At 41.4% G+C, this 14258-nt stretch overlaps 1 protein-coding gene across 2 annotated transcripts in view; it reads right to left on the reverse strand.

Moving 5' to 3' along the window:
• Window positions 1-4099: 4099 nt before the first annotated feature.
• HIVEP2 (HIVEP zinc finger 2) overlaps window positions 4100-14258 on the reverse strand; it is a 206667-nt gene continuing 196508 nt past the window's right edge. For both annotated transcript variants that reach the window (XM_045499845.1, XM_045499846.1), the window contains exons 8-10: window positions 13635-13736; window positions 11954-12849; window positions 4100-6588 (exon numbers count right to left, since the gene is read on the reverse strand). In XM_045499845.1, the coding sequence (XP_045355801.1) occupies window positions 5764-6588; window positions 11954-12849; window positions 13635-13736 (1823 nt within the window). In that variant the 3' untranslated portion in view covers window positions 4100-5763. The remainder of the gene's footprint in view (window positions 6589-11953; window positions 12850-13634; window positions 13737-14258) is intronic.

Raw genomic sequence — 14258 nt, forward strand, 5'->3', positions numbered from 1 at the left:
TGCATTAGAAAACGCAGGTATAGAGCATTTTTGTCATTGCAGAAGGTTCCATGGGACAGTGCTACTCTAGAACCCAACCACTTAGTAGCTGTGTAAACTTAAGAAAATTATTTCTCTCAGTTTGGGGACTTTTAAATGAGGAAATAGATGAAAGCACTTGAAACAGGGCCAGCACATCTTTCTTACCAGCATTAACTTAAAACACTTTCGTGTAGGGATGCAGTTCCAATCCCAGGGACTGGGGCCCCAAACCACAAGCAGTTTGTGGGTACAGTTTTTCCTACATTGTACAAAAAGAACTGACTCAAGGCTAACAAGTTAGAGTCTGCAGAGTCTCAAGTCACCACCTACCCTCAATCATGACAAACGTTATTACCAGAATTGATGGTTGCTGTCTTGTAATCAGACGTAGAACTCGAGACAGATTCTCCTTAAGGTGGATGGTGCTCAAGATGAAATGATTTCCATGGTCCTTGCTGTTCCCAGCACTGGGCATATGGCTGCAAATGGGCAATACCTGTGTGGATGAAGATTTCCATCGGCAGATCAGGTGCTCAGAGGGAAGTACCCCAGGCTCCTGCTGCCATGCTATATGCAAGCAGCACCAGTTATTCGGGTCATCCCACGTTTTGCCCCCATTGGAGAAGCCCTGTTGCACATTTTTCACTTTTCCTCTCTTAATTACCCACAAAACACTTTGAGCTTTTCATTGTGCTTTGGAGACATGAATCAATCACTGATATTATTATATAACTGCTTAAGCATTTCTTAATAGAAAAGTTTTTATTTTAGAATATTTTACCCATTCCCTGATTTTTTTGAGAGAGTGAGCAAGGGAGGAACAGAGGGAGAGAGAGAGAGAGAGACAGAGAGAGAGAATGAGAATCTCAAACAGGCTCCATGCCCAGCACAGAGCCCAATGTGGGGCTTTTGGTCCCACAACTATGAGATCATGACCTGAGTTGAAATCAAGAGTCAGGCACTTAACCGACCAAACCACCCAGACACCCCCATTAACATAATGTTTGAAGAGTTAATAAAAGGTATCATTAATCATGCTGCTTTTTTTTTCCTGAAATTTTATTTGCATCAGACCAGAAACTTATATTTCAACAAGATAACAAAGTTTGGAATCTACTTGAAATATAAAACATGCCAGGGACTTATACCTGAATTTGAAATACATTTTAGGTATTTGGTGAACGAAGAGAGAATCTGATGGTTTGATTCATCTTAATGACCAGCATGTATTTCTGAATGTGGTTCTAATTACTGCTAAGCAATAGATATGTACTCATAAAATGATCCATAAAGAGTTCTAGAAAATTGAGAGCTGTACCTTCTGCTTGTTAATCCTTGGCACTTTTTAATGCCAAATGAAAATTTTTCTGTCATTTTCCCTGTCACATGGCCAAACCAGGTTTATTAATGAATATAGAGTAGGGGTGAGCATAGATTTCTCTATACTCAGGAACCAATGGGAATATTTTCATGCTTTAAATGATACCAATGGTCCCTGAGGTGGCGGGGGGGGGGGGGGTGGATTATACTGTGGCAAAGTAGATACAACCATATTTAGTAACATATTCCAAACTAATAATAACCTTGGTTATCCAGGGCAGAAATGGATTTGGTGCTGCTTATATTACTCTGAGGTCATCCAACCATAGCATCTTCACAGTCAACGGGTGTGATCGTAATACTGATCTAAATGAGAGCGACGTAAGTAATCAGAAACTTCATTAAGGAAGTCTGGACAGGCTGCTGGAGGATCTTGGTGTTAGCCTTGGTTCCTCAGCAAACAACCTATTTCTCCTCGGCAACTTCACCTCACTTCTTTAAGCACGGGCTTTGGAGAGGCATTTGTAAATGACAGGTTAGTTTAGTGACCTCTAATTGATGATTTAATAATAAAGCTGCCATGATGCTGCTAAGGAAATACCATCACGTTATAATGCCACAACTAGAGTTGGCCTCAAAAGCGGCGCTCTTCAGGTTTTGCTTTCTAGAAATTGTCTTGGAGAATTGTTGGAAATCCGATTTTCAAAAATCAGGTTTAGGTAGAGCTCAGCACTTGAGATGTGCTGCCATCTGAGATGCATCTTCGTGGTTCGCTCCAGGTTGCCTATCCTCCCTTTGGAGGTCCTCAGACACCCTCTTCATTCCCTCTCTATGCCCTGAGTGATTTCCTCGATTCGGCACTCTCAGCTATGAATAAGTGACAAGAAGTGACAAACTAGTCTCCAGCTTAGGTCTTTCTTGAGACTGAACTCATTCTAAACTGCGTAGGGGGCTCATTTCATTACCTGCGTCGGGTACAAATCCTCTCTGGTGGCTAAGGACACCACCTTCTTTCCACTGCCCAATGAAGAACTCTGGTCTTCACCTGTTCCATCTCTCTCATCCCAGACACCAAATTAGTCACTAGTTATCATCAGTTATTCATTGAGCAAAACTGTCCCTTCTTTCTCCATGACCCCATCGTCTTCTTGGATCGTTGCTGCCGTTGTTTCCAAGGAAATGACACAACCTCATAAATCTCCTAACTGGTCCCCTGCCTCCACTCTTCCTGCCTCAAATCCACCATGTTAATGGCTTCCCCGGTGATTTTTTTTTTTTTTTCTAAAGAAGAACAGCACTAGCAATGGCAATGCCACTTTCTTGCTTCAATCCTTCCTTGGCTCAGCTCCCCAGAGCTTATAAAGCCAGACCTGATGTCCGCAGGCTGGATTAAGAAATCGGACCTCAATGTGTCTTTCTGGCTTAAGCACATACTACCCGATCACGTACTCAGGGAGCTAGCTCCGTCTTGCTTTTTCTCTGCGTTACACATCCTTGATCATCTAACATGTCCCTCCCCAGCTTTTATTTAAATGCACCTCTACTAGAATATAAACTCCATGAAGACAAGAGCTTAATTTGTTTTGTGCAGTACTGTACAACTTGCACGGAGAGCAGTGTCTTAATGTAGGTGATGAGAATTTATCTGTTGAATAAGTCAATCTGTTATTTCAAGGATCTGTTCCAAGGCCACCTCTGTGATGAAGCCTGTCCTGTCCTTCCTTCCATTATTGGCAGGGTGGGTGCTCTCCCCTTTGTGACAACAAAGCACACCAAATATGCCATCTTTTTTTTAGCTATAACACCATATTACACATACTCATGTGCACGTCCTGCCTTTTACTGGAGTTCCTTGATGGCAGGAATACTTTCATCCTCCTCCGAGCCCATCATAGTAGCCAGTTCGTAGTAGGCACTCAAAAACCGTTTTATGAATGAGTGAATACAAGACATAAATTAGATAAAGGAGGAAACAAAGAGTGATTTCATTTGGCCTGGGTTCACACACACACACACACACACACACACACGCCCCAGTGAGCAGTAAGGCACACAAATCACCCTACGTAATTCAATATTTCAGGTTTGTTTTATTTTTCCTCAGTGAGAGACTGATTTTAGGCTGGCTGCTTGTGTTGGCCTTTAATTCACTTTTATAAAACGTAATTTTAAAAGACGCTCTGGCTCATAAAACAACACAGGTTAAATTGCAAATCCTCTAATTTGAGATTTTTATACTGGAACTGCTGATAGATTTTGACCGTTAATGAGCTTCCACTTTCGTTATTAAAAGGTTCTATTCTTTTGTAGTAAAGAACTGTGATTTGTGGACATCTTATGGTACATTTATTTCAGTTGGTTTTTGCCTTCAGTCATCTCAGCAAAAATAAGGAGAATTCCCCAGTGGAATTTCAGATATGTATGCATACTGAGAGGGAGGCAGAAGAGGAAATTATCATCTGATTTATTCATGACTATTTGCAGATGCAATGTATTCTGTCCATGCCCACACTTAGAATCCGGTGACTGCGTTTCTAGAGCTCACACCGTGGTGACCACTATCTGTCCTAATCGAATGACATATGGAAGCCAATGACTGTCTTCTCACTTGTGAAAAGCAGTCATGCTCAGCATACCTCAGAATGGGCAAAGCCTAGCAATTAAAAGCACAGATGGTATGTTGGTGGCATCAAAATTTCTTTAGCAACAAAATTGAGAAATTAAAATGTAAAACAACACATTAAAAACTAGACACCTCAAGCATGTAATTGTATATTTATTTCTCTTTTTAAAGAACACTCCTTAATGTAATTCAATATACAAACTTGGTTTCACAGAATTATAATCCACTATATAGCACAAAGATAACCCAGATTGTGTGTGTGTATGTGTGCATGCACACACATGTGCGTGTATGCACACGTGTTGTTGTACCCCCTCCCTTTCTTCCATTCTTCCGGACCTACAAACAAAGGCTCTGCCCACCTCCACGCTAACCAAAGCCCATACTGAATGCTGTGTACAAAAGACATCATCCTCCCACAAATTCTTTTCCCTGGAAAGCTTCTTGTCCCCGTTCCCCCTGAGATAGCCAGGAGCCTGACCCTCTTCCCCTCTTCAAGAGGGTGAAGTGGCTTCCCCTAAAGCTGATGCCAACCCTGTTACCATGTGGACCGGCTGAGAGGAAAGGCTGCCGAGAGGTCTCCATGCCCCTTCCCCGGGTCCACTCCTAACCCTCAAGTCCAAACACATCCCCTCCAGAGCAGCCTTAGTTCTGGTCACCATCTTGTGCAGCAAGAACCAAGGAGATCTGTAAGCCCAGGTCTTTTCCACGGGCAGCGCACAGCACTGCCTGCCAAGCCACCGGGCCGGCCGATAACCAAGCTCTACACAGTCCCGTGTGCTTTGTCACTTTAATTTTTAAAGACACCCTAGCATAGGTCTGTGGCAACCTAGTGTCCAACTGAGTTACATAAAATTGTACCAGTGATGCACTTGTACATATTTACATGGGGCGGAATGTTTTCCCATATTTTTAGATGAGTATATAGATCAACATGTTCACATAAGACCAAATACTTTTAATATTATTTATAACTGATTTATAAAGCTTTGAAAAAACTCACAATAGCACATTGTTTACTTTAATGCTTTACGGTACTATAAGTTTAAAATCACAATCAGCGCTTAAGTCATAGTCAATCCGGCAAACAAGAGACAAAAAAAATGTACAAGAGTTAAGAACTGACTGATACATCCTTTATCTTCTTTTTTTAACTAATGCATAAGTGCAGAATAAGATACTCTAGTTTAAATATCTTGTTTACAATATACATTTTTGTTCTAGTTACGCAACAGTAAATCCCATGCTTCACATAGAAAAGCAATCCACAACATTAAGAAAAAAATGTACAATTTATGAAACAAAGTAAATAAATATTAGTATTACAGAATCAGAGCTGTACATAAAAGCTGTTCAGTTTTAATCATATAAAAATATGTTTTAGTGCAACCTCACATATATATTGATGCTGTTTTGCTTTACATCATTTAGATCCAAGTGTCCAAAAAAGGAAAGAAATTACATTTATTACAAAGCAGATACACAAATTCTAAAATATGTACAAATTACTGCTAAAAAATGCTTATAAGAATATAAGCAAAGTAAAGAAAAGGCACAAACATCTGTACAGTTTTAAAAGTACCAGACCCAATAGGTTAATTTCAAATTTTGTTTTGGTCAGGCTCATGGTGACTTGTTAATTTACCTAATTCTTTTGATATAACAAAAGTATATATAATAGCAAACTACTGTAACTTAAGACAGGCATGCTATAAACTTGATTACCTCTATTTCTAGAAAAACAAAACCAAAAACAAAAAGGGGAAAATGTGGAAATGAAAGTCTCCATGCATCTTAGATCAATGTAGTTGACTCTTCTCTGATGAAGGCTCATTGCCTCCCTCTGTGCTTGAAGGTAGCTCTTTGCTGCTGGGAAAGCCCGGCTGTTTGTCATCCACACGACTCTTGCTGTAAAACGTGGAGTGAGCTAATGCAGTCTGTGATGTACCAAAATTGTCCTTTTCACCATCATGCAAGTCAGGGTGGGTGGCTGAGGTACAGGGCTGACCTGGCTCAGGTCCACTAAAGTGTCTAATGCTAACATGTGCACTTTCCAAGGGTTTCTGGTGGGGTTCCTGCACCCGTGCTGGCTGATCTGCCCCAAGCAGAGCGGCCTCTTCTGTGGCAATCCGGAGAGAGGCAATGGCTTTTGTACAAGTCTGTATATTTTCCTCCTGTTCCCTCTCTGTTGCATTTAGGCTGTCTTCTGAAGTGCTCTGTTTCATCAATAGCCGAGGAGAAGAGGGTGTGCTAGGTGGACCAGATGACTGCAAAACGTGAGGAGATCTTTTCTCGTACTGCTTACAAAGGACATAGGGATCCTTAGGGAAGGATTCCCCGGAAGCTCCTTTCTTCTCCTCAGAGCCCTCCATTGGCAGAGGCAATGTGGGTGGAGGATGTAAACCGGAAAGGGCCGGCGGCATGGAGTGAACCATTTGGATCCCACCAACTGGCACCATGGGGATAGGAGCTCTCACTTGTTGCTGAGAGTGGAGCGGAAGATGACTGAAGACATAGTCATTAGGACCCTCAGGGAAAAGGCTGGAGCCTGGATGTTCATAAGCACCTTCTTGGTCTCCATAGAGACTGAAGTAAGGAACCTGAGGTAACCCTCTTCTTAAATTCTGTGCGAGGAAGCAGAGAGTACGACGTTTAGGACCCAATGCTCTTCATGCTTACATCAAGTTATCTCATTCACACAGTTATTCACTCACTCACTCACTCACTCACTCATTCAGAACATTTTAAAACTCCCTCATCCCTTTATTGATTTTTCACTTTTTATGATACAAGAGACCACTCAGTTGTCTTTTAGAATCCTGGAATGAAGCTGTTGGTCTGTGAAAAGTTACTTTTTTTTTTTTAAGTTTATTTATGTCTTTTGAGAGAGAGAGAGAGAGAGAGAGAGAGAGAGAGAGAGAGAGAACAAGCAGGGAAGGAACAGAGACAGAGGGAGAGAATCCCAAGCAGGCTCCGCACTGTCCGTGCAGAGCCTGATGCGGGACTCAAACATGACCTGAGCAGAAATCAAGAGTGAGATGCTTAACCAATTGAGCCACCCAGGCACCCCAATTTACTTTTGATTCTAAATATGATAAAACATGCAGTGTGTTTTCCACTAGGTACAGAGACACATTTCAGTTCTGGTTTTTTTGTTTGTTTGTTTTGTTTTTTATAAAAAGAAAATAATGGATAATTACCAGAAAAAGTTTGCTGAGCAAAAAACACTAATAGTAGGTTTTTAAATTCAAAAGGAAGTAAAAAGATTGCCATCTGTTTATATACTGGGAAGATTTTTAATATTTTTTTAAGTGTTGATGAGTATAACTGGAATGACAAGTCTGAAAACTGCCTTTTTTTTTTTTTTTTTTTTTTAATTTCCACAGAGCAGATGATAAGATAGTGGTGATAGACAAACTGGTTCCTACAATGTGCAAGACATTGGTTTAAAGGAATAAATTCCTTCTCAAGAGGCACCCTAGCTGGAAGGATGACCAGCTCCTTTATCAAGTGATAAATCAGGGCCAGTTTCTGTAAGGTAACTATCCATCAAAGTAGTTAATATTAAATGTGTCAAGCATTTACAACTCATATTCGACTACACAGTTGGGAACCAAAGATTATTAGGCGTTAATATCTTCTTTTTATGTTATTATTCTCATTTAAATATCTTCTTGGCAATTAATGAATTCGGACACTGACAACTGGGGGCCAGAATTCCAGATTTCACGGTCCCAGTCCTGAAAGAGAACTTATTTTCTGTAATTGCTTCTGTAGCGAAACACCGTTTGACTACGAGATTATCAGGCTTGCAAGAGCTTATCAGGTTTCAATTTCTGAGATTCACTCTTTCAATGGACTGGCATCTTTAAAAGGTACTCAGTTTATTTTATTTTTGGGGGAACTTAAAATCAGATAAATATAAACCTGTCAAGCATGGTAGAAATCCAGGAGAGAGAGAGAAAAAAAAAAGTTCTAATTCATTTCAAGGATGTTTCTCAAGCTCAAGGTATGCTCTATACCATTAATGATTCATCCAGTTCTATTTAGACTGTGAGACCAGCCTGGGAACTATAAATTATGCATTATCTCTGTCACTCTGTGCCATGCTAGGCCCTTACCCTGTTCGGGGCTACGCCTTATTCAAGCTAGAAACAAATGAATTGTCCTGGAAGTGTAGAGGAAGAAATGAAATCATCAATCCTATAATCACAAGAACCCCACAAGTTAAAGAAGGTGAGAATTTTACAGTATGAGACTTATTTAAATGCTGCTACAACAGCAACAACAACAACAATAAATCCCTCTCACCTTTGCTCTAATCTAGAAAATGGCATATTTCCTACAACAAACACCAATTACGGTGGAAGAACTGGGATACTTAGAATAATAATCTTGGAAGATAATCAAATGAACCTCAATCCCCAAAGACTCAGATCTTTACCGGCCAGCAATTAATGATTACAACCACAGAAGTCCGCCTGAAAGTAGAATTTTTACCATGTCACTACTTGCACTGCTCTAAACGTTACCAGGCCTCGCCACACAGCTTCTGTCCCTGCATTCGCCCCTGTTTCACCCTCCAAAGAAGCTCTCAGTAAGACCTCTCTACCTTATTTGCAGCCCTATTTTGTAATCTGAACCTTATCCTCGTGATATGGTGAACAAACTCTCATCTTACTTCAATCTTGGTGAGAAACACCTTGATTTGGAAATGGGAATAACGAACCCGTGTGGGTTGTATTATGCGTACGTATATGTATTCCCTGTCCCAGCTCTGTTACCCCTCATCTTTTCAAGAGTGTCAGGAGGTGCTCTGGAAGCAAACGCAAAGAAGGAGGTAGGAGTGCAAGTAGTTCAGTGCGGGGAGGAGGAGGCAGGGGAGCTGACGCACGTGTGAAGGTAGAGAGGCGAGGAAGCAGGTGCTCAGCTGGGACTGATCCAGGCTCATCACTGGCTGGGGGCTGCAGGGGAGAGTGTAGCCTCAGTTTGAAAACTGAGGCCTGTCCTGATGGCAGGAACAGCAGGAGGCTGTCAGTTCACAGCATTCCGCACAGCTGAATGGCAGATTCTTTCAAGGACGGAAATCTGCTTGGCCCGCCTCCCTGCTGCCACAAGCAGATCAAGAAACTGTGGCCGAGAGGTTAAGTGACTCGATCAAGATCACGCAGATAGCAAGGGACAGAACTGAATGTCGACTCTGTGACCAGGCACAGTGTTCTTCTATACTACATAATGGAAACTGGGACACATCTTCCTTTCTCTTCACTGCTAATTTATCTACTTAAACTTTAAAAATGGAATAGGAAATTTTTTGTTTAAAAAAGATGAGGCCAGAAAACATACAAATTTTTAATCATCATCCTTGAGCCACACGTATTAGACCTTCAAAAATATTTGCTGATGAGAAAGACTCTTACCTTCCCTCCCTTTTCACTGCTTTTCTTTTCTTTTCTTCTCTTTTCTTTTCTTCCTCCCTTTCTTTCCCACTTCTTTCTTTTTACTTTCCTTCCTCCCTCTCTCCCTTCCTTTTCTTTTGTTTTCTTTCTGTTTCATTTCTTTTCTTTTCCCCTTCCTTCCTCCTTTCCTTCCTCCATTTCTTCCTTTTCTATCATCTATCTATCTATCTATCTATCATCTATCATCTATCTATATTAAAATTAAACTGAGATCATAAGGGCAGAAACAGCAGGGAAGTAGGATTCCAATGAGGGAGTTTCATCGCCTACAAACCTGCTCGCTAGGTACTCCCACTCCAAACTGAACCACAGGATGAGTGTGCCGTGCTGGACTAGAAGATCCTTTCATGCCACAGTCACTGACCTATTAGTTCTTGGCCAATGTTAAGCAACAAGACAAGGTATTTCTAAGAGAATTTCCATGAAAACCGTTTGTTTTTAGGGCTACTCTAATTTAGTATTTTCAACATTATTCAGACAAGGTGCAGCTCTCATTCAATAGAGCAACCAGAAGATTGTTACTTCTCATACTATCATCAATTCTGTTTTGCCCTGGCAACAAAAATCTTGTTCACACAGCACTAAAAGATAAACATCTTCCTCTGCCCTTCAAAAATGGTGTGATAAAACATTAAATGGGAAGTGCTTTGGACCAACTGCCCCTTCTTCAGAGAGCGTTCCCTGATCTAGTCCCTTATATCACGTGAACAAAGCAGCAGGCCATAAATGCTCTAAAGATAATTGAGCTGAGTAATAGAGGCCTTCATAAATGGTAAAGTTGAATATTCGTACTGGATATCCAGGTGAATCAGTATAAAAAACAATTGGTTGCAAACTCAATGACTAATAAAACCAATCTCCTCCTAACTTTCTGGTCATATGTCCAAAATTTAGATGAACTTTCTTAGTCCACTCCCTTCAATTCCTTTGCCCGGGTTGACTGAATTAGTCGCTATTAGTTTTTAATAACCAAGGTGTGCTGACACTAAAGGCTTATATTTTTGGCACCACAGTTGACTAAACATGCCCCAAATTTTCACAAATACCCTAGTCTCAGTCCACCTGGCCAAGGCCAGTACAGGAGAGTCTCATCGTACATGCTCTGCCAACATCGTTGCTCTATACCAGAGAAAGTATTTTATACCCCATGTGATATCCTGGCATGTGTCAGATTTGTGAATCTATGACTCTGTATGCCACAGTGGCATTGACTTCAGAAGCTCCCTCTTTTCTGCTTAACACCCCACCAAGACACAAAAACCTGTGCAAATGCACCTTTTTTCTTAGCTTGCTAATTCATTATCTTGGTAAATAAATTACGTCTTGATCGCATGTGTGTTTCTGTAGTACTTGCACCATAGAGACTAAGTTGGTATCCAGTTTGAAAAGAGGGTGTTGGAGGAAGGGGAGCGGATTGCAGCAGGGACCTTTCCTGAAGTTTAAAAATGATAACCTAAGCTCATGACTCAAGGTGGCAAAAAGGCAACGAGAGGGAAGAACCTGGCCGCCAGGGCAGTGAATAGACGGAGCTGGAAGGGGATAATGCCTTTGGCTGGCAGGACAGGGCTGAGCCGCACAATAGAAACCCTTGAGCAGAGACAGAAGAGCAAAAAGTAGAGACCAGAAAACAAAAATACATTTAAAGCTTAGAAATTCAAGAGGTATCATTCATCTGTCTATGCTGAGTGTCTGCTTCATTCATTTAAAAAAAAAAAATCCCATACAAACTGAGAAACATCAAGGTCTGCCAGGGCACGGAATGGGGCAGGACAGATGCTTTTTTATGGATTTGCATTAGACCTACTACCTAAATTTAACCCATGATTGTTACTGTTGTTATTTAAACTTATAATGAGCGCATACCATAGAACTCTCTGAAACTTTCTCCCCGGGCTCTCTAAACTTTGGGTTCACCATCTCACTGAGCAAGTGCATTTGGTAGCAGAAGGTAGTAGTAATGGCAAGAAAAGCAGATAGGTTCATGCCTTTGACTTACAATACACCAAGGAGGTCACTTTCTCCTCTCCCAGTCACTCACCAGCTTCACATGTCCACTCACTGCGGGCAAGGTGATGAGTTTATTTAAGAAAAAAAAAAAAAAAGGTATCGAAAGCCAACGCTAATGGCTGACCCTTGCTCGGCAAAGTTCTATAACTGACACCCAAATGGCCCTGAGAGTGTGTGTCTATGTAGCCATGTCATTCCAAAGACTTCACCTTTCCCACTCGTGTAAAGGTTTCAATTCATGCCCGTAATCAGTTAAGCTTAGAAAGCATTTAGAAAAGCCTCACCTATTCCCGGTTGGAAACACACTACTGCTCTGATGCATTACTACACTTGGGGTAATGTCACAGCCATGTTAGCGACAACAGCATGTGAGAAAATGTCTTCCTGTTGTTTTCAGTAACCAAGTTCACCACTCCCCATGAGAGACACCCATGTTATAGGAAATTTCACACTAGTGTATTATCAAGAGGCTCCAATATGCTTTGGCTTTAGACGTGAGAAAGAGAAAGCTAATCATACTTACAGGAGGCCCCAATACAATTGGTTCTGCTTGCAAATACTGCCCCATGGACAATGGTGGGTTATGGTATAAAGCCCTTCTGGGAGATGGCGCTCTTATGGTGGTCATGTATCTTCGTTCTCTTCTGGGAGAGAGGTCTCTTCTTGCCGTGATATCTTTCCCAGGTGACACCGGCCTCCTTGGGGACAGATGCCTTCTTGGTGAAACATCTCTTTGTGACATCTCTCTTCTCAACGCAGCTTCCTTTCTTGGTGAAAGGTGTCTCATGGGTGACAGATCTCTCCTAGGTGATAAATGTCTTCTGGGTGATACATCTCCTTTGGGTATCAGATACCTCTTTGGTGAATTCTCTCGACGGGGTGAAGAGTCATATCCTGGTGAGGAATGGTGGCTTGAGGGTGAGAAGTCCCTCGGAGAGGAGCTGGGCTCCGAAGACAACATGTACTCTTCATCCACACAACTAGGTATGTCTAACCTGTCTTTGTCCGGTTCTGAGTCTGTACTTTTGCTCTGGAATAACCTCTGGTATTCTGTCATCTGAGTATCTTCACATGAGTCACTTGGCGTCATCAGCTGAGTAACCTGAATACTTGGCAAAGTGACCAAATAGCTGATCAATGAAGAATGCCCCAGGGAACTCTCTGAAGGAACTCCATGTGGCACGGCGCCAACATTCACAGGCAAGGATGAGAATCTAGGAGGCTGAGGACTGGTGCTTCTTGATCTTGTTTTTGGTGTCAAATCTCCCTGATCATCGAAGTCATCATCATCTTCATCATCATCATCATTATCATCTCCATCCTCACCATCCGATTCTTCAGCATCTGAGAACTGATGATCAGTTGAAATGCTGGACATGCTATGCTTCTCAGCTGCTTTGTGCAAATCTTCCATAGTTTCTGAAACAATTGAACAGATAGTGGAGATCAAGGTTCAAATGTCAAGATTAGGGGTTAATTTGGACCCCATCTCTTTCCAAAAGCTTTCCTTCAACCCTGCAGCCCCAAGAGACGGTTCCATCTCTGAACTCCTTTAATACTCACTGGGGACTCATCTGGGTGGGAGACCTTACACAGGTTCTTGTCTTTTAATAACTAATCCGACTCATCCCCACCCAACAAAAGAACTCTAGAGTGACACCTTATATCTCAGATATCACACAGCCCATAGAAAACCCTCAACAAATGGGGATGGATAATGCTGCTACTGATGAGGCTGGAAGAAAAAGAAAGTGAAGACCTGTCTCTGTGGCTATAAACTTACATAAAAGTGATATATCTCAGGAATCCTGACTGACCTCAGGTTTTCTATTCAGATTAATGATGGATTTCTTTTCCTCTTGATAGGAATAATAATACATTAAATTGCTTTTCAAGTTTCCCCAAAGTTTCATAAAACCTAAATCCCGGTCACAATGCAAGTATAATTAGATTTGCTTTACGATTCTAGATAGAAGTGTTTTTATAGTGAGGCCTTTTTATCCCTTTCAGTCAGAACTGAAATGGATTTATTTCTTCTCGGTATGTTGTAAGCAATTCAACATGTCAGATTCCTTTCTCTATTTAATATTTAATAAAATGCAATGGGATCATTTTTTCTTAAATATCAAAACTTGTTTTGCCATCCCAGGCACAAAGCTCCAGTGTGCAGAGTGAAGAGGTCAGTCAACTAAATTTTGAAGTACCTGCTTCTTCGGTTTCTGTATCATCCACTGATGTCATTGAAACTCCCAACTCCAAGCATTTCTTCATGTGCGCTTTAGATTTCATATGCTTCGTTAGGTTTCCTAGAAAACACAGGCAAAAAAGGAGGAATTACTTGATGACAAGAAGGTGATGATCGTTCCCAAATTAGAAATGAACTAATTTGAAATAGCATAGATTTGTGTCTACCCACCACCCTTTGTCCTGAACTTAGGAGGAACAATCTGGTTCCTGAACACATCAGCCACTCAGAACTTTGGCCTAATCTCAAGTCTCCCTCATTCCAGAGGACTTGTAGCATAGGGTCATACCTTTTCGAGAGTAGGCTCCCAGCCAAGACTGGGAATCCCAGACTTTCCTGACTGAGAAGAGATCTAATATCTTAGGCTCAAATGGGCCAGCCTCCTAGGCTTCCATACAAACACGGTGACATAAGCCGGGTCACGTATCTTAGAGAAAGTTCAGATCAAACATTCTTATCAACACATCCTGGACCCCAGACTTTTGGCAGTGATCAGATTTGGATCAGCCTCCCAGGCTTCTCACTGGTCAGAAGAAAAAATTATGCAACCTTATCTGAAAGCCAACCTTGTAGACATATTCAA

This window comes from Leopardus geoffroyi, chromosome B2, assembly GCF_018350155.1.
Source record: "Leopardus geoffroyi isolate Oge1 chromosome B2, O.geoffroyi_Oge1_pat1.0, whole genome shotgun sequence".
NCBI classification, from domain to species: domain Eukaryota; kingdom Metazoa; phylum Chordata; class Mammalia; order Carnivora; family Felidae; genus Leopardus; species Leopardus geoffroyi.